At 42.6% G+C, this 18550-nt stretch overlaps 1 protein-coding gene across 1 annotated transcript; it reads right to left on the reverse strand.

The window, feature by feature from the left end:
• Positions 1-1245: 1245 nt before the first annotated feature.
• On the reverse strand, positions 1246-14267 carry LOC141139139 (adhesion G-protein coupled receptor F1-like). Its single transcript, XM_073624979.1, has 2 exons — positions 14108-14267; positions 1246-2645 (listed from the first exon to the last, which is right to left on the reverse strand). Exons 1-2 carry the CDS (start codon positions 14222-14224, stop codon positions 1281-1283), a joined length of 1482 nt encoding a protein of 493 aa, XP_073481080.1. The 5' UTR covers positions 14225-14267; the 3' UTR covers positions 1246-1280.
• Between the last annotated feature and the right edge of the window lie 4283 nt (positions 14268-18550).

An 18550-nucleotide genomic window follows, 5' to 3' on the forward strand; every position in this document is an offset into this window, starting at 1 on the left:
TCTCCTATCTGTTTATATTCTTGCTTCCCTGGGTTTCTTCTTACCTCCCCTCTTCTGCTTTCCTCTCTCCTCCCTTCTTCCATCCTTTTGTCTGCTCTTGTTCTCTACGCCCTTCATCTTTCTTCTTCTCTCTTCCTGTCCTCTCCTCCTGTCCTACCCTTCTCTATTGTTTCCTCCTGTCCTGTCAACCTACTCCTCTCCTTTATTTCTCACGCTCCCCTGTTCTTTTCTATGAATACCTTGTCTTCTCTCCTCTTGTCCTCCACTCCCTTATTCTTTTCTCCTGTCTACTTCTCTCCTTCCTCCTTCTTTCACCCCGTACTCTTCTCCACTCCCTTCTTCTCTTCTTCCCTCTTCTGAGCTTCAATACCCAGAATCACTAGTTATCTCACTTGATTTCACAGATTAAAGGTGTAGCCTTGGGAAGTTATCAAAAGCACAAAAGGTCAAAAGGTAGGCTATGTAATAAACCTGCACTTTTTCACCCAGGTTTGGGGGGGGGGTGTCCAGATGGATACCCTAAAAATACTGTAGAATCCAATGCATAACAATCATATTTTAGATCCAATACAACATTTTACCACCAGGTGGGAACTGTAATGCATTCATTCCAAGTTTCTCAGTATAGTTTTGACTACTGGTGAAATCTGGTACTGCGGCACATCTCTATGGAATACATACAGTATATCCAAGGTGTTGTATTTTGCAAAAGTATTACTAACCTTTTTATCCAGGAGACACCCAAACAGTAGAAGGAAAAAGCCCTATGAAATACATATTAGGACACTGTATTGTTATATTATGCTACATTACATTACACATTATGTAAGCTGACATTTTCTTATATTTTGACACTCTCTTTGGAACAATGTTAAAGGGCACCTGTCAAAATAAAATGTGGGAGCTGCCAGTGATGAGCTTTACTATTTTATAAAATAGTGATCAAAAAGTGAGGGTAAAAAAAGCAGCATTTACACCTGTAAGTAGGTACTGCCTTACTGTTGACTAGTAAGGCTGATCTTTAGACTAAAGTAGGGTTGGCTGATGGACCATTTAAAAAGCATTTGGTGGGATATGTACGGGGCACCACCATTGTCCCTTCCCCTCCGCCCTCCCTTCTCCCTGTTGTACGGCCAAAGGTTTTCTTTAAATCCATATTTTCATTATGCTTTGTGTTAATATATTGCATTTACATGCATTAGGAACATTGCTTTAGGCAGACATCTATTAAAGTTGGTAGGCCCTGTTCTGTAAAATTAAACATATTTAAATGACAAAAGCTAATCATTCTGGATGATTACCTGGAGAGGGTTGAGCAAGGCAAATATGTAGTGCAAGAAAACAGCACTTGGGTACACGTATAAAGGGATCCCAAGAGCCCAAGTCAATCCAAATTGTGGCGTGCAGAACAAAACTGCTTTCATCAGCTTCTCAACCACCTCGTCATCCTCACTCTTCCCTTCAGAGACTGACGACTTGAAGATTTTTGCAATCACAACCACCAGGACGAGAATATTTCCACCCATAATTACCATGGCAGGGATGGCGAACAGCAGAAAGGCACCAGATTTGTTATCCAACCAGCAGGCATTGCTCATCAGGTACTTATTAGGATAAAACACCAAAAAAGTGCCCCCGGCTATAGCAGATGGACAACCATATCCAAGTATGACAGAAAGGAGCAAAAATTCTTTTTTGGTAAAGTGATGGAAGACAAAAAGTAACTGGCACACCAAAAATATGCCCTGCACCAATGTCCAGGAAAAGAAGGCCAACAAAGAAAAATGAGTAATGAAGGTGAGTATTTTGCACAAAAAGCGATGTGAAGGGATGTCAAAGAGGCTGGACGCCAAGAAAGAGACATTGCTAATTAACAGAAACACAGCTATATGAATGATGCAAATATGTCTGTATAAAGCAACAGAGCTCTTGGATTGTTTAAGAAGAAAGATTTCTATGGCGATGCAATTCAGAAGAGATCCTATGGAGACAGGAAGCAGAATCTTTGTGAGAGTATCCAAGAACACCAGGTGTTGATCTTCTTTTGGTATATAGCCCGCCATTAGGACTGAGAAGGAGGTCAGGTGATTGCAGGCACAGTAGGTACTACCATTGATAACTGTAGTATTACAACCCTCCGATGACCATTTGTTCGTATTTAAATTCCAAAACACGCATACTGCAGTCTCATTACACATGATGTTGTTACATGTGAAGTTCATATAAATATTCAGAGAGTGCTCACTCTTGTTATTTACTATGGCCACATTGGTCCATATGAAACTGGCCAAAAAATAAGAGCGGTCATCAGAACTGTCATATGGGAGGTTAAAGCTACCATTAGTTGGTGCATAGATCATGGATAGTACATTAATGACACCCCCAGAAGACTTATCAATTTTTTTAAATATTTCTGTGGACAGGAACACAGTGGCCCCAGACAAAAGCTCTACAGAGCTACTCTCGTTGAGGCCATCAGGATTTAAAACGGTGCAGGAAACGTCAATACCACGATTGACAATATGGAAAGACTCAAATGTATTTTCCATTGTCGAAAACATGTTTTCAATGCTTTGTAGCAACTGTAGTATTAGATCTGACGTGCCAATGCATTCAATCAACAGAATGATAATGGAAATAGTTTGCTGCAAGAAAGTAAAGTTAAAAAAAACGCTTTTAGCATTGTTGTAAAATATAATTTCCAAGCTTTTAATACTGTCTATACATACTGTAACTAGATGGGGCAATCACCAATTTACCATCTCACCTCAAAACAATTAAATTATTAAAGCATATCTAAAGCCCAAACTATTTTCTGCCATCTGTGTCCCAAAGAGCAGATTTACCTTCACTTCCTGTCCTGTAGATATACAGCGGGTAAAATAAGTATTGAACACATCACCATTTTTCTAAGTAAATAATTTCTAAAGGTGCTACTGACATGAAATTTTTTACCACGTGTCGGTAACAACCCATGCAATCCATACATACAAAGAAACCAAAAGAAATAAGTTCAGAAATTAAGTTATGTGTAATAAAATAGAATGAAACAGAGAAAAAGTATTGAACAAATGAAGAAAGGGAGGTGCAAAAAGGCATGGAAAGCCAAGACATCAGCTGAAATCTATCAGTAATTAGAACGCAATCCTGCACCTTGTCAGTGCAAATTAATATCAGCTGGTTCAGTTTCAACTAATGGCCTATAAAAAAGTCTCGTTATCAAGGTGTCACACAAGAAACATCTCATGATGGGTAAAAGCAAAGAGCTCTCTCAAGACCTTTGCTACCTTATTGACGCAAAACCTACTGACGCCATTGGTTACAGAAGGATTTCTAAACTTCCAAATGTTCCATTGAGCACTGTTGGGGCCAAAATCCAGAAGTGTAAAGAACATAATTTCACCATAAACCGGCCACAACCAGGTGCTACTCACGAGATTTCTGACAAAAGAGTAAAAAGATTATCAGAAGAGTTGTCCAAGAGCCAAGTACCACTTGTGGAGAGCTTCAGAAAAACCTGGAATTAGCAGGTACAATTGTTTCAAAGGAAACAACAAGGCCCCTTTCACACGGACGGATAGAATTGTGCTTTTAGCTGCATTTTCTACCGCAGCTAAACGCACACAATGCTTTCCTATGGCCCCATTCACACACTGCGTTTAGCTGCATTTTGATTACATGCGGTTTTGTGCGGATAGAAAAAATAGAATTGACTGCGTCCAGGAGCGATTTAGCGCATAACTGCAGGTAATCGCAGTGCACTGTGTCAGCTGCGGATAGCAGCACCGAGCTGACTCGCTCATCAGGAAAGGAAAAATGTTTTTTCCTTTCCCAATGAGTGACAAGCACGGGGATCCGATTTGGATCCCCGCCAATGCCAGGCACTGTGGTATGAATCTTGAGGGGGAACTCCACGCCAAATTTTAAATAAAAAACCGGCATGGGTTCCCCTCCAAGAGCATACCAGGCCCTTCGGCCTGGTATGGATTCCAAGGGGCACCCCCTACACTGAAAAAACGGCATGGGGGTCCCCCCAAAATCCATACCAGACCCTTATCCAAGCACGCAGCCCGGTCGGTCAGGAAAGGAGGTGGGGACAAGCGAGCGCCCCCCCTCCTGAACCGTACCAGGCCGCATGCCCTCAACATGGGGGGTTGGTGCTTTGGGGGAAAGGGGGACGCCCTGCGGGCCCCCCCACCCCAAAGCACCTCGTCCCCATGTTGATGAGGACAAGGGCCTCTTCCCGACAACCCTGGCTGTTGGTTGTCGGGGTCTACGGGTGGGGGGGCTTATCGGAATCCGGGAGTCCTCTTTAATAAGGGGGCCCCCAGATCCCGGCCCCCCACCCTATGTGAATGAGTATGGGGTACATTGTACCCCTACCCATTCACCTGGGGAAAAAAAGTGTCAATAAAAAAACACACTACACAGGTTTTAAAAGTAATTTATTAGGCAGCTCCGGGGGTCTTCTTCCGACTTCAGGGGTCTTCCGACTTTGGGGGTCTCTCAGGCCTCTTCTACTTTTAAAACCTGTGTAGTTTTTTTTTATTGACACTTTTTTTCTACAGGTGAATGGGTAGGGGTACGATGTACCCCATACTCATTCACATAGGGTGGGGGGCCAGGATCTGGGGGCCCCCTTATTAAAGGGGGCTCCCGAATTCCGATAAGCCCCCCCGCCCGCAGACCCCGACAACCAACGACCAGGGTTGTCGGGAAGAGGCCCTTGTCCTCATCAACATTGGAACGAGGTGCTTTGGGGTGGGGGGCCTGCAGGGCGCCTCCCTTTCCCCCAAAGCACCAACCCCCCCATGTTGAGGGCATGCGGCCTGGTACGGTTCAGGAGGGGGGGCGCTCGCTCGTCCCCACCCTCTTTCCTGACCGACCGAGCTGCGCGCTCGGATAAGGGTCTGGTATGGATTTTGGGGGGACCCCACACTGTTTTTTCGGCGTAGGGGGTGCCCCTTGGAATCCATACCAGACCGAAGGGCCTGGTATGCTCTTGGAGGGGAACCCATGCCGGTTTTTTATTTAAAATTTGGCGTGGAGTTCCCCCTCAAGATTCATACCAAACACAGTGCCTGGTATTGGCGGGGATCCAAGTCGGATCCCCGTTCAATATCAATAAGAGTCGGGTTGCTATGGAAATGGCAAAGCGCAGCTAAACGCAACTGCAGCTAATCGCACTGTACAAATGCAGCTGATCGCAGTGCCTGGTGTCTTGAATTTCACTGCGGAAGAATAGCCGTCCGTGTGAAAGGCGCCTAAGTACTGCACTAAACCGCCATGGCCTGTATGCACGCTCACCACGCAAGACTCCATTGCTGAAGAAAAAGCATGTTGAAGCTTGTTTAAGGTTTGTTGCACAACATTTAGACAAGCCTGTGAAATAATGGGAGAATATAGTCTGGTCAGATGAGACCAAAATTTAACTCTATAATGCCATAATACACACCATGTTTGGAGGTCTAATGGCACTGCACCTCACCCCAAAAACACCTCCATACCAACAGTGAAGTTTGGAGGTGGGAACATCATGGTGTGGGGCTGTTTTTTCAGCATACAGTACTAGCAAACTTCATATCATTGAAGGACGAATGACTGGAAAAATGTAACAAGACATTCTTGATAAAAATCTGCTGCTGTCTACCAGGATGATGAAGATGAAACGAGGGTGGACATTTCAGCAAGATAATGATCCCAAACACAAAGCCAAGGAAACTCTCAATTGTTTTCAAAGAAAGAAAATAAAGCTGCTAGAATGGTCCAGCCAATCACATGACTTGAATCCAATAGAAAATCTATGAAAAGAACTAGAGATCAGAGTTCAAGGAAGAGGCCCACGGAACCTTCAAGATTTGAAGACTGTGTGCAAGAATGGGCCAAAATCACACCTGAGCAATGCATGCGACTAGTTTCTCCATATAGGAGACGTCTTGAAGCTGTCATTACAAACAAAGGATTTTGTACCAAGTATTAAATTTCAGTTAACATGTTTAATACTTTTTCTCTGTGTCATTCCATTTTATTACACATACACTATATTACCAAAAGTATTGGGACGCCTGCCTTTACACGCACATGAACTTTAATGGCATCCCAGTCTTAGTCCGTAGGGTTAAACTCTTCTGGGAAGGCTGGCCACAAGGTTTAGGAGTGTGTCTATGGGAATGTTTGACCGTTCTTCCAGAAACACATTTGTCAGGTCAGGCACTGATGTGGATGAGAGCCTGGCTCACAGTCTCCACTCTAATTGATCCCAAAGGTGTTCTATCGGAATGAGGTCATGACTCTGTGCAGGCCAGTCAAATTTCTCCACCCCAAACCCGCTCATCCATATCTTTATGGACTTTGCTTTGTGCACTGGTCCAAATCTTTGGGTGGAAGGGGGATTATGGTGTGGGGTTGTTTTTCAGGGGTTGAGCTTGGCCCCTTTGTTACAGAGAAGGGAACTCTTAAGGCGTCAGCATACCAAGACATTTTGGATGATTTCATGCTGCCATCCCAAATTTGTAGGAACAGTTTGGGGAAGGCCCCTTCCTGTTCCAACATGACTGCACACCAGTGCATAATGCAAGGTCCATAAAGACATAGATGAGCGAGTTTGGGGTGGAGGAACTCGACCTGACCTCAACCCAATAGAACACCTTTGGGATGAATTAAACGAATGAATTCAAAACGGACTAAGACTGGGATGCCATTAAAGTTCGTGTGCGTGTAAAGGCAGGCGTCCCAATACTTTTAGTAATATAATGTAACTTAATTTCTGAACTTATTTGTTTTGGTCTCTTTGTATGTATGGATTGCATGGGTTGTTACCGACATGTGGTGAACATTTCATGTCAATAGCACCTTTAGAAATATATTTACCTAGAAAAATGGTGATGTGTTCAATACTTATTTTGCCCATGGTATCTAACAGACAGGAAATATCTCCAAAGTCAGATTGAATCCCCATTGGAAGGCTTATCCTCAATTCCAGTTCTGGTGCAAAATGTAAATTTTCCAATTTTTCCTCACTTTCAGCCCTGGTAGGCAGGACTAATAGAGATTGATTCTCCCCAGGGGGGTAACAGACATAAATAAAAACCTAGAACTAGACGAGGGTGTGCTTCCCTACGCATCAAAAGGGCACTTAACAAAAACTTAACCTTTGTTGTAAATCATAAAAGGTATGTAATTGAACATAACAGGTATACCTATAGGATGAGGTTAATGCCATTATATATGAATAAACGTTCTCTCTCTATGTGGTAATATTAACATCTACCAAGTTTAAATAGTGAAACTTCTCTTGATATATACAGTACATATAGACAATATGAGAATTATAATCTCCTCCTACATTCAATATAAAGGCTCCAGGCTTTGTAAAGGATATGTAAATTCAAGGTATATTCACCAATACCAACTGGTATCAAGAGATGGGAGTATATCTGTCTCTCCTCCCATCCATTGGCCACATATAAAAATGAGATGAACAGAAAGAGAAAGTATACTAGTAAATACTGTCTTACTGAAGATGTGGACTATCTGTCTTCTGCCCTATGAAATTATCTGTCTCTCATATCACCATATAGATAATTTCATAGGACAGAAGACAGATGGCCCACATCTTCAGTAAGACAGTATTCATTGGTATACGTTCTCTTTTTCTGTTTTTCTCATTTTTATGTGGCCAATAGATGGGAGGAGAGACAGATATACCCCCATCTCTTCATACCAGTTGGTGTTGGTGAGTGGACCTTGAATTTACGTATCTTCTACACAGCCTGGAGCATTTATATTAACTGTAGGAGGAGATTATAACCCTCATATTTGTCTATATGTACATTATCTCACAAAAGTGAGTACACCCCTCACATTTTTGAAAATATTTTATTATATCTTTTCATGTGACAACACTGAAGAAATGACACTTTGCTACAATGTAAAGTAGTGAGTGTACAGCTTGTATAACAGTGTAAATTTGCTGTCCCCTCAAAATATTTCAACACACAACTATTAATGTCTAAACCGCTGGCAACAAAAAGTGAGTACACCCCTAAGTGAAAATGTCCGAATTGGGCCCAAAGTTTCAATATTTTGTGTGGCCATTATTTTCCAGCACTGCCTTAACCCTCTTGGGCATGGAGTTCACCAGAGCTTCACAGGTTGCCACTGGAGAGTCCTCTCCCACTGTTCCATGAGGACATCACAGAGCTGGTGAATGTTAGAGACCTTGCGCCCCTCCACCTTCCGTTTTGAGGATGCCCCACAGATGCTCAATAGAGTTTAGGTCTGGAGACATGTTTGGACAGTCCATCACCTTTACCCTCAGCTTCTTTAGCAAGGCAGTGGTCGTCTTGGAGGTGTGTTTGGGGTCATTTTGTTGGAATACTGCCCCGCGGCCCAGTCTCCGAAGGGAGGGGATCGTGCTCTGCTTCAGTATGTCACAGTACACATTGGCATTCATGGTTTCCTCAATGAACTGTAGCTCCCCAGTGCCAGCAGCACTCATGCAGCCCCAGACATGATACTCCCACCACCATGCTTGAATGTAGGCAAGACACACCTGTCTTTGTACTCCTCACCTGGTTGACGCCACACACGCTTGACACCATCTGAACCAAAATAAGTTTATCTTGGTCTCATCAAACCACAGGTCTCATGGTTCCAGTAATCCATGTCCTTAGTCTTCTTTTCTTCAGCAAACTGCTTACTGGCTTTCTTGTGCATCATCTTTAGAAGAGGTTTCCTTCTAAGATGATTGCAGACCAATTTCATGCAGTGTGCGGTGTATGGTCTAAGCACTGACAGGCTAACCCCCCCACCTCTCCACCTCTGCAGCAATGCTGGCAGCACTCATACGTCTATTTTCCAAAGACAACCTCTGGGTATGACGCTGAGCACGTGCACTCAACTTTTTTGGTCGACCATGGTGAGGCCTGTTCTGAGTGAAACCTGTCCTGTTAAACCGCTCTATGGTGTTGGCCACCATGCTGCAGCTCAGTTTCAGGGTCTTGGCAATCTTCTTATAGCCTAGGCCATCTTTATGTAGAGCAACAATTCTTTTTTCAGATCCTCAGAGAGTTCTTTGCCATGAGGTGCCATGTTGAACTTCCAGTGACCAGTATGAGATAGTGAGAGCGATAACACCAAATTTAACACACCTGCTCCCCATTCACACCTGAGACCTTGTAACGCTAACGAGTCACATGACACCGGGGAGGGAAAATGACTAATTGGGCCCAATTTGGACATTTTCACTTAGGGGTGTGCTCACTTTTGTTGCCAGCAGTTTAGACATTAATGGCTGTGTGTTGAGTTATTTTGAGGGGACAGCAAATTTACACTGTTATACAAGCTGTACACTCACTACTTTACATTGTAGCAAAGTGTCATTTCTTCAGTGTTGTCACATGAAAAGATAATAAAATATTTACAAAAATGTGAGGGGTGTACTCACTTTTGTGAGATACTGTATATTTTAAGAGAAGTTTCAACATTTAAACTTGGTAGATGTTAATATTACCACAGTGATAGGACGATGATTCATATATAATGGCATTGACCTCATCCTATAGGTATACCTGTTATGGTTATTTACATACCTTTTATGATTTACAATAAAGGTTAAGGGCCCTTTCACACTGGGGCGGGGGCGGCGGTAAAACGCCGCTATTGTAAGCGGTGCTTTACCGTCGGTATTCGGCCGCTAGCGGGGCGGTTTTACCCCCCGCTAGCGGCCGAGAAAGGGTTAAAAACCACAGCAAAGCGCCTCTGCAGAGGCGCTTTCCTGGCGGTATAGCCGCGCTGTCCCATTGATTTCAATGGGCAGGAGCGGTGAAGGAGCGGTATACACTCCGCTCCTTCACCGCTCCGAAGATGCTGCTAGCAGTGGTGAAGGATGCATCGCTCCAGTGTGAAAGCCCTTGGGGCTTTCACACTGGAGAGACAGCAGCGGCTGTTTTGGGTCGGTTTGCAGGCGCTATTATTAGCGCAATAGCGCCTGCAAACCGCCCCAGTGTGAAAGGGCCCTAAGTTTTAGTTAAGTGGCCTTTTGCTGCATAGGGAAGCACACCCTTGTCTAGTTCCAGTTCTTTTTGCCACAGTTAAGTGTTATAAATATCACAGGCATATATATATATATATATATATATATATATATATATATATATATATATATATATATATATATATATATGTATAACCTGTCAGACCCTACACGACTACTGTCCTTATTTAAATCATCAGGATAGAAGATGTTGTAGATGTTAAGGCTGTCAGACAATATGGGGTCTTTGTATAAAAAGTTTGCTTAACAAATGTGACAAACATCTGCAGAGCTCCAATGAAACCTGCGGTATTCTGCGTAATTCTTTAATATTCTTTCAAAGAGGTATTTACAGTGAGTATAGACACACCCCCCTTATAAATAATCACATTTTGTCGCTTTGCAGCCGGAAATGAAGACAGACACAGTTTTTGTTTTATCCAGCTGTATTTACTCCGTGCAACTTATAACATCCAAATGAAACTTATAACACCAACATGTAAGAAAAAAATAAAAACAATTCAAAAGCAGAATCACTGAATTGGAAAAAGGATCTCCCCCTTGTGTTAATATTTTGTTGAACCACATTTTGCTTTAATTACAGCCTTTAGTGGGTTGGGATATGTCTCTACTAACTTTGCACATCTAGACTTTGCAATATTTTCCCACTTTTCTTTGCAGAATTGCTCAAGTTCAGCTACATTTGATGGTGACGGTTTGTGGACTGCATTAAGTCATTCCACAGATCTTTAATGGGGTTTAAGTCTGGGCTCTGACTAGGCCATGCAAGGACATTCACCTTTTTCTCTTTCAACCACTGTGTGGTCATTTTTGCTGTGTGCTTTGGGTCATTTTCATGTTGGAAGGTAAGCCTTTTTCCCATTGACAACTCTCTGGCAGAGGGCAGCAGATTTTCCTCAAGAATTTGACAGTATTTTGCCCCATCCATTTTTCCTTCTATCCTGACAAGTGCTCCAGTCCCTGCTGCAGAGAAACACTCCCATAACAGGATATTACCACCTCCATGCTTTACTGTAGAAATGGTGTTATTTGGATGGTGAACTGCATTGGATTTCCGCCAGACATATCGTTTAGTGTTGAGGCCAAATAATTAGATTTTAGTCTCATCTGACCATAAAACCTTTTCCCATGTGGCCTCAGAATCTTCAAGGTGCGTTTTGGCAAAGCTCAGTCATAACTGCATGTGGCCTTTCTTAAGTAGTGGCTTTTTTCTTGCAACCCCCCCATACAAGACACATTTTTGGAGAATTTGTGATATTGTTGTCCCATGCACACAATGACCACTCTTTGTCATAAATTCCTGCAACTGATTCAGAGTTGCTGTAGACCTCTTGGTAGCATCTCTGACCAGTTTCCTCCTGGCTCTTTCATCCAGTTTGGAGTGATGTCTTGATCCAGGGAGGGTCTGTGTTGTACCAAATACCTTCCACTTCTTAATAATAAAAGTCACTGTGCTTCTAGGCATTGATAAAGCCTTTACTTTTTCTGTAATCATCTCCTGACTTGTGCCTGTCCACAGCTTTATCCCAGAGATCCCAGTGACAGTGCCTTGCCACCCATAGTTAATTTGGAATAACAAAAGAGAATGGGATTTGGACTTTTTAGGTACAGTCAACAAATATTTTATATAAAAATAGTTTATATTAATATGAACACATAAAAATACACGATCTCTAAAAACCCACATTGATAACACAATACATAGTAATACTACCGCTACTGATAGAACCAATGAAATCTACAAGGAAACAAGAGGATGAGTAGAAATCATTCCATAATGCGTAAAGATCCAGGGATGTGGTTCAAAAACAGGTAGACAGTATAATGCTGTTCAAGTAATAATTCACTCTACATGTTGTGCGCTTAGTGCTTCCTCAGGAGCTTGTATATTGATGCAGAATGTGGACTAATTGAACGCATATGGATTTAAAAGTAACACGATATAGCACAAACGGAGGTATGTGAAGGGCTGCACGGTAGAATAGTAAAGTATCTATGATATTGGCACAGAGGAAAAAATAGCAACAATAGGGATTGCAAGGTAGGTTAGGCATAGCAAAGATAGATGCTTAAAGCAAAAGATGGGCAAGGAATAATCCTAGTAGTGAGGTATATCACTTGGTATTACAATAGAAGCCAATTAGAGTAATAAACTAGATCCCTTAAGTCAGCCCCATATGCTATTCAATTGCACAAAGAACCTATGCCACGCACTGGTAAATCCTCAGAAATCTTGCTAAATAGTAGGAACTCATGTGGCCAGAATCCCATACCAGACACAGCCTCCGTGAGGCTAATAACCGTGGTATCCCGAGAAAGCGCTAAGCGCGCAACATGTTGAGTGAATTATTACTTGTACAGCATTATACCGTCTACCTGTTTTTGGACCACATCCCTGGATCTTTAGGCATTATGGAATGATTTCTACTCATCCTCTTGTTTCCTTGTAGATTTCATTGGTTCTATCAGTAGCTGTAGTATTACTATGTATCATGTTATCAATGTGGATTTTTAGAGATCATGTATTTTTATGTGTTCATATTAAAATAAACTATTTTTGTATAAAATATTTGTTGACGGTGCCTAAAAAGTCCAAGTCCCATTCTCTTTTGTTATTCCAAATTTCAAGGACGTGGCACTCTAAACTGATGTTGTATCCACAGTACCGCTCTGTGGCTTGCTACAATTAATAATTCCACCCTTAGTTAATGGTTTGCTTCAGTTGCACTATCAGGGACCAGGACCAGGAAAGCTCTTTTTATGCTGAGCTAATCGAAATTGCCACAGCTGATCACAGTTGAAAGACAAATAGCTTTGTGTGCCACTGAGAAGGTGATTAGCTACACCTGATTGAGTTTTCAAGTCATTTTTAGGAGGGGGTGATCCTTTTTCCAACTCAGTGATTCTGTTTTTTATTTGTTTCTTTTATTTTTTGTTGGTGTTATATCTTTCACTTGGATGTTATAAGTTGCACTAAGTAAATACAGCTGGATAAAAACAAAACTATGTCTGACTTAATTTCAGGCTGCAAAGCAACAAAATGATTTTATTCTTTTCTATACTCACTGTACATTATATTTTAATTGTGTGTGTCTATATACAGGTATGTAATATATATTTATTTATAATATATTATATATACAGTATTTACACATGCACATGGACATTATGTGGTCAAACGTTTATCAACACTCCTTTGTTTTCTTTTAGCTTGTCATAACCCCAGTCACTTCTGCCAGTCTTGTACTCACTTTTTTCTACCTTTTTCTAATCCAGACAGATATCACTCAATAAACTGCAAAGCTGCTTGTCAAAACCCTTTAACCCAAGTACAAAATCTATTGGATATTTGCATACTACATGACATACTTCCATCAGTTGCAATCAGCCACCAGGCCCGAGCATTGTCACATGGGAATTCTACTCCACGCAAGGGCAATTTGCACCTGCAGAAGTAGCAGGGGGAGCAGAGAAGGAACACTAGTAAGTTCAGGAGGACAGTATTTTCAATATGAAACTAGGTTCAAGAACACAACCTCAAACTAACAGGAGGAAAGTTCAAAACTAAGAGCCCTTGCACACTGGGGCGGTTTGCAGGCGCTATTGCGCTAATAATAGCGCCTGCAAACCGCCCCGAAAGTGCCGCTGCATGTATTCCAGTGTGCAAGCCCCGAGGGCTTACCGCCGACGCCGCCCCCCGCCCCAGTGTGCAAGGGCTCTTACTTTAGAAATATTTTTTTTTACTTAAAGGGTAGTATGCTCAGAACAGACTTCCAGCAGAGGTATGAAGGCAGGCAACAGTAAGTGCATTTAAAAATGCCTGGAACAAATATGTTCTATTAAAAAAAAAAAAAAAAAAAAAAAAGGAAAAAAGGTGCAGACTTGATGGACCACTTGGTCTTTTTTTAGCCATCACTGTTTTTGTCCTCTGCTTTCTTTTTTGGCTCAGCTTTCAGAGTTCAGGTCCTCCTAAATGACAAGTGTCTTCTACAGTAATTAGACATGTTTATATAACTGGAATCTTCCTTTAGGTATAAAAAATATACTCACTTTTACTGTGTCCACATCGAACTTGAGATTTAATTGCAAAGCATTGCTTGTAACATTGCTGATAATACTCAGAATCAACTGTACATCATAATCACTGTAATCAACCTGGGCGGCCATGGCGAGGAGATTGCTAAGGGAATTTATGAGATCCGGTTCTGAAAAATTCTGAAAGAACAAAAGCATTCATATTACACCTTTACACGGCTCTTGAGGGATAAAAAAAAATGACTATAAATGACAATATTATCATCTTCCTAGCCTGTATACCACCTGTCAGGGAAGACAAGCCAGTACTCAAGATGGCTGACGGAGAAGTCGACCTGTGACCCCAGCCTCTGCCAGAATACCTTCCGTGCACCTGTGTGCACATGACCAAGAGGCTATTTAAACTTGGTCTGTGCTTGCATCCAGTGCTGTCTGTTCTACAGCGTTCCCGTGTGTTCCTGCCTGCTTACTTCTGATACCTTTACCTGTTTACCTACCCGGCTTGCCTCGACTCTGCTACCTGCTGCCTGCACCTGACCCGGCTTGTTCTGACCTCTGCACCTGCCTGCTCCTTCTACTACTACGCTTCCAGCCCGTTGCCGACCCGGCCTGTGTCCTGACTACGCTTCTGCCTCCGCTTCTGCTCCTGACGTTCCCGCCAGTGTATGACCCGGTCTGCTTAACCTGCCTCTTCCGCCAGCTGGAGAATCCTGCTCGAGCACCGTGCCCCCTGCTGCTGTTCCCAGTTCCAGGAAGACGACCCATCAGGCACTCATGCGACTCTGCACTTCTGCACCTCCTGTCTGCTCTATCAGGGGGCCCGAATCAGAGGAGTAAGAGAGGCCGCTCCCTGCATATCAGGCTCTACCGTCAGGTATGTGACAGTAACGGACAGCCATGTCTGAGCCTGCGCAGGGACCCTCTCCCATGGATGAACTTTGCCAGCACCTGGCCGGCCTGGCACAAGCTGTCAAGGACTTACAGCCGGGCTACACTCAGCTGGAGGGACGCCTACAGACTCTGATGGACTCTGCCACCCCTCAGGGACCGTCATTAGCATCCGCTTCCTCCCAAGGATCCTCTCCTGCTCCTGCAGTGGTTATGCTTCCACCTGAGCCCAGGGTACCAACCCCAGACCGGTTCCTGGGTGAACGCAGCAAGTTTAGAGCATTCCGGAACGCATGTGAACTTTACTTCGCCCTTTAACCCTGCACCTTCTCTTTGGAAGCTACAAAAGTCGGCTTTGTGATTTCCTTGCTGCAAGGCGAGCCACAGTCCTGGGTCCACCGCCTCCTGGAACAGAAGGCCGAATGTTTATCGGACTTAACTACATTCTTCAGTGCCATGGCCCAGCTGTATGAAGATCCGCAGCAGACGGCTTCAGCAGAAGCAGGCTCTAACGTCAGATACGTGACACCACCCTTAGAAAATTAAATTCCTGTACTTTTTTTTTTTTAAAAAGCATTTTTCTTAGTGTCCTAAAAATAAAAATATAGAAAATAAATACTTGTATGCAAAGTTTTGAAAAGTGCCTAGAGAGATTTTATGACCACTGAAATGTCCAGAGTGAGAGATTAGGAATGATTGAAACTAAAAGTTTGTCATGTACCTGAAATTTTGTTAAAAATAGGGAGATTCCGGCTAAGGTTTACAATTTTGGGGCAAGTCAATGGAAAATTAAGGTGGCTTTTGGTTGTTCTCAATAGTGTAATGGGCTTTAAATAGCTTCTAATGCCGCATACATACGAGCTGACTTTTTGACCGGACTGGTCCAACGGACCGAGTCCAGCGGACAATTCGACCGCGTGTGGGCTTCATCGGACCTGCCACGGACTTTTTCGGTCAAAAATCTGACGGACTTTAGGTTTGGAACATGTTTCAAATCTTTACATCGTAACTCCACCGGACCCAGTTCCTATCGAAAAGTCCGCTCGTCTGTATGCTGGTCCGACGGACGAAAAACCGACGCTAGGGCAGCTATTGGCTACTGGCTATCAACTTCCTTATTTTAGTCCGGTCATACGTCATCACGTATGAATCCTTTGGACTTTGGTGTGATCGTGTGTAGGCAAGTCCGTTCGTTGGGAAAGTCTGTTGGAAGACCGCCGAAAGTCCTTCGGATTGTCTGTCGGACCAGTCCGGTCGAAAAGTCCACTCATGTGTGTACGCGGCATAAGGGTTGCAGAAACTCCCTTCACTTATCCTGGACCTGTTGTACCGGAAAACAGCTCCTCATTAGGTGTATTATTTCACTTTTTTTATCCGCAAAGAAAATTACAGATCATAGGAAAAAAAAAATGTACTTGAGGTGATTGTAGCCGTATTAGTTTAATTGTGACAGAGAAAATTGAGTACTGTCCATGATATTTTTTTTATTTGCACTAACATACAATTTTTCAGGACAAGCTTTTGGGGTATGTCCTCTTCTTCAAGGTCCAAGCAGTACTGATTCTAAAAGTTTTGTGAATCAGTACTGCTTGGATCTTGAAGAAGGGGACACACCCCGAAAGCATGTCCTGAAAAATTGTATGTTAGTGCAAATAAAAAAAGTATCACGGACAGTACTCAATTTTCTCTATGGGAATATATGAAGAAAAATGAAAGGAGCACTACATAAACAACAATGAGATCCACACAAAAAATACACACTCACCGCACAGGCTTTTTTCAACAAATTCTGTAACTTAATAGTCAAATCGAAACCTAACAAAAAAAAGCACAAACAAAAGTTTTTGAAAGAAAGTTATACTTTGTAGTTATACACATATTCTGAAAAAAAAGAAAAGTGATAGTTACTATCAGGGCTTTTTTTTCTTAGAGAATAGGTGCAGGAACTCCTCTCTTCTGAGTTACTCCTTGTCTCTGCCCCCTACCCACCTCCGAGCACTGTCTTTTGGTTCCACTCATACCCACCACCCAGTACTGCAGTTTAAATGGGATTTTATGATGTCCTCACCTTGCCTAGCCAGGAACAATGCTTTATTTACAATCTATATATTGTAATGTTACAGGAGCAGTTATTATTTTTTTTCCTTCTTTTTTTATAGAATGTTGGTCCTCCTCAAAGTTATCAGACAGTTACACTTTATGAGCTCCAACCCCTTGAATGAAGTTGTAAAGATGAAACGCATTGGAGCATGGCTGTACGACAACTGAAAGTGATGTCATATGTAGCACTGAATGTGATAAACCGGAAGTGATGGTGGGGCAGCCAGGGTGAGACACCAAGAGTTTTGGCTTGTACTGGCCTGTAGTCCCGCACTAGTGGCTTTGACGGAGGGAGTGATTTTTACTGGATGTATTATATGGCTTTCACTTTATGATGCTTGTGAGTAGTATTTTTGGAGGAGACTGATTAAAAAAGGTGTTTTTAGCAATATTACACTATTGGAGCTTTCTCTTTCTTTTGTACAATGAGCCTGTTCACTGGAAGGAGGAGGAGCGGATGACCTAGCTGGAGGTTTATAAGTGGTACATAGTATGAAGCGCAATTTGCCAATCAGGAAAATGAGAGGCATTATGCTTTGGTGAGTGTGTGATCCATAGGGAGCACCTGGTGGAATGTGGAGGAGAATTCAATGCATTAAGAGTTGTTTATGTGGAACTTTTGTTGGACACTATTGATTTTTATATTCACGTGTGGACACTGGGTGTTTTTTTTTTGTACAAGTATCAATTTAACAACTGGTGTGTGTTATAGAGCTACCTTACCTTAAAACTTTTTGAGGGGATTCAGTTTTATGCTTAAAATATGTGTGCATCCACCACCAGCCTATCTTGATTTCAGCAAAGCATTTGATGAAGTTCACATAATGATTTTATAAATAAATTGTACAATTTAGGACCTAAACCTTGGGTGATTCAGTGCACACACAGTTGACTAAAGGATATGAAGCCACCCCGCCTTAAGCAGCAGTGTCTAATTAAATTTAGTGCTGCTAAACTGAAGTCAGCTTAGTTGAATTGATAGTTCAGCTTTTTGGGTTTTTTCCAAAGTCCTGGTGGCTGTATGTGTTCTTCTGTTACCAGGAGGTGGTAAAGGTGCCTCTGACAATAGGATGAGAGCTGCAATAGCCAGAGTTTTTAATATTTATTTTTCCCTGGCCAACCAGTAGGAGTTTTCTTGCCACTTAAGCATGCTGGGAGAGGGTATAAATATTCAGGAAATGACCTCAGGAAGTCAGTCTGTATTTCTCTAGGCCCCCTGCATGGGGAGGAGTGTGCTTGCAGACCTGCTGCCTAAGTGGGTGATCATGTGGCTGAACAGAGGTTTGGATTTGGGGCCTGGCCTATGGAACCTGGCGATTAAGGAGCCAGGTAGGACCTCCAGTTGTCCTAAGAGCCAGAAAAAGCTTGGCCCTCACTGGAATATGATGTCCTCTATCCAGGATGCTGGCAGCTGGTTTTCAAGTATCTTACAATCAGAAGCTACTACAGAAACAGAAAGCCGGGTTGGCT

Source organism: Aquarana catesbeiana, linkage group LG04, assembly GCF_042186555.1.
Source record: "Aquarana catesbeiana isolate 2022-GZ linkage group LG04, ASM4218655v1, whole genome shotgun sequence".
Taxonomy (NCBI): Eukaryota; Metazoa; Chordata; class Amphibia; order Anura; family Ranidae; genus Aquarana; species Aquarana catesbeiana.

Bases quoted from the DNA above. Each gene is read 5' to 3' on its own strand.
- LOC141139139 (XM_073624979.1), bottom strand. From the start codon at position 14,224: ATGGCCGCCCAGGTTGATTACAGTGATTATGATGTACAGTTGATTCTG. The intron at 2,646-14,107 runs GTGAGTATATTT...ACTTTCTTGCAG, and splicing joins TCGATGTGGACACAGTAAAA to CAAACTATTTCCATTATCAT.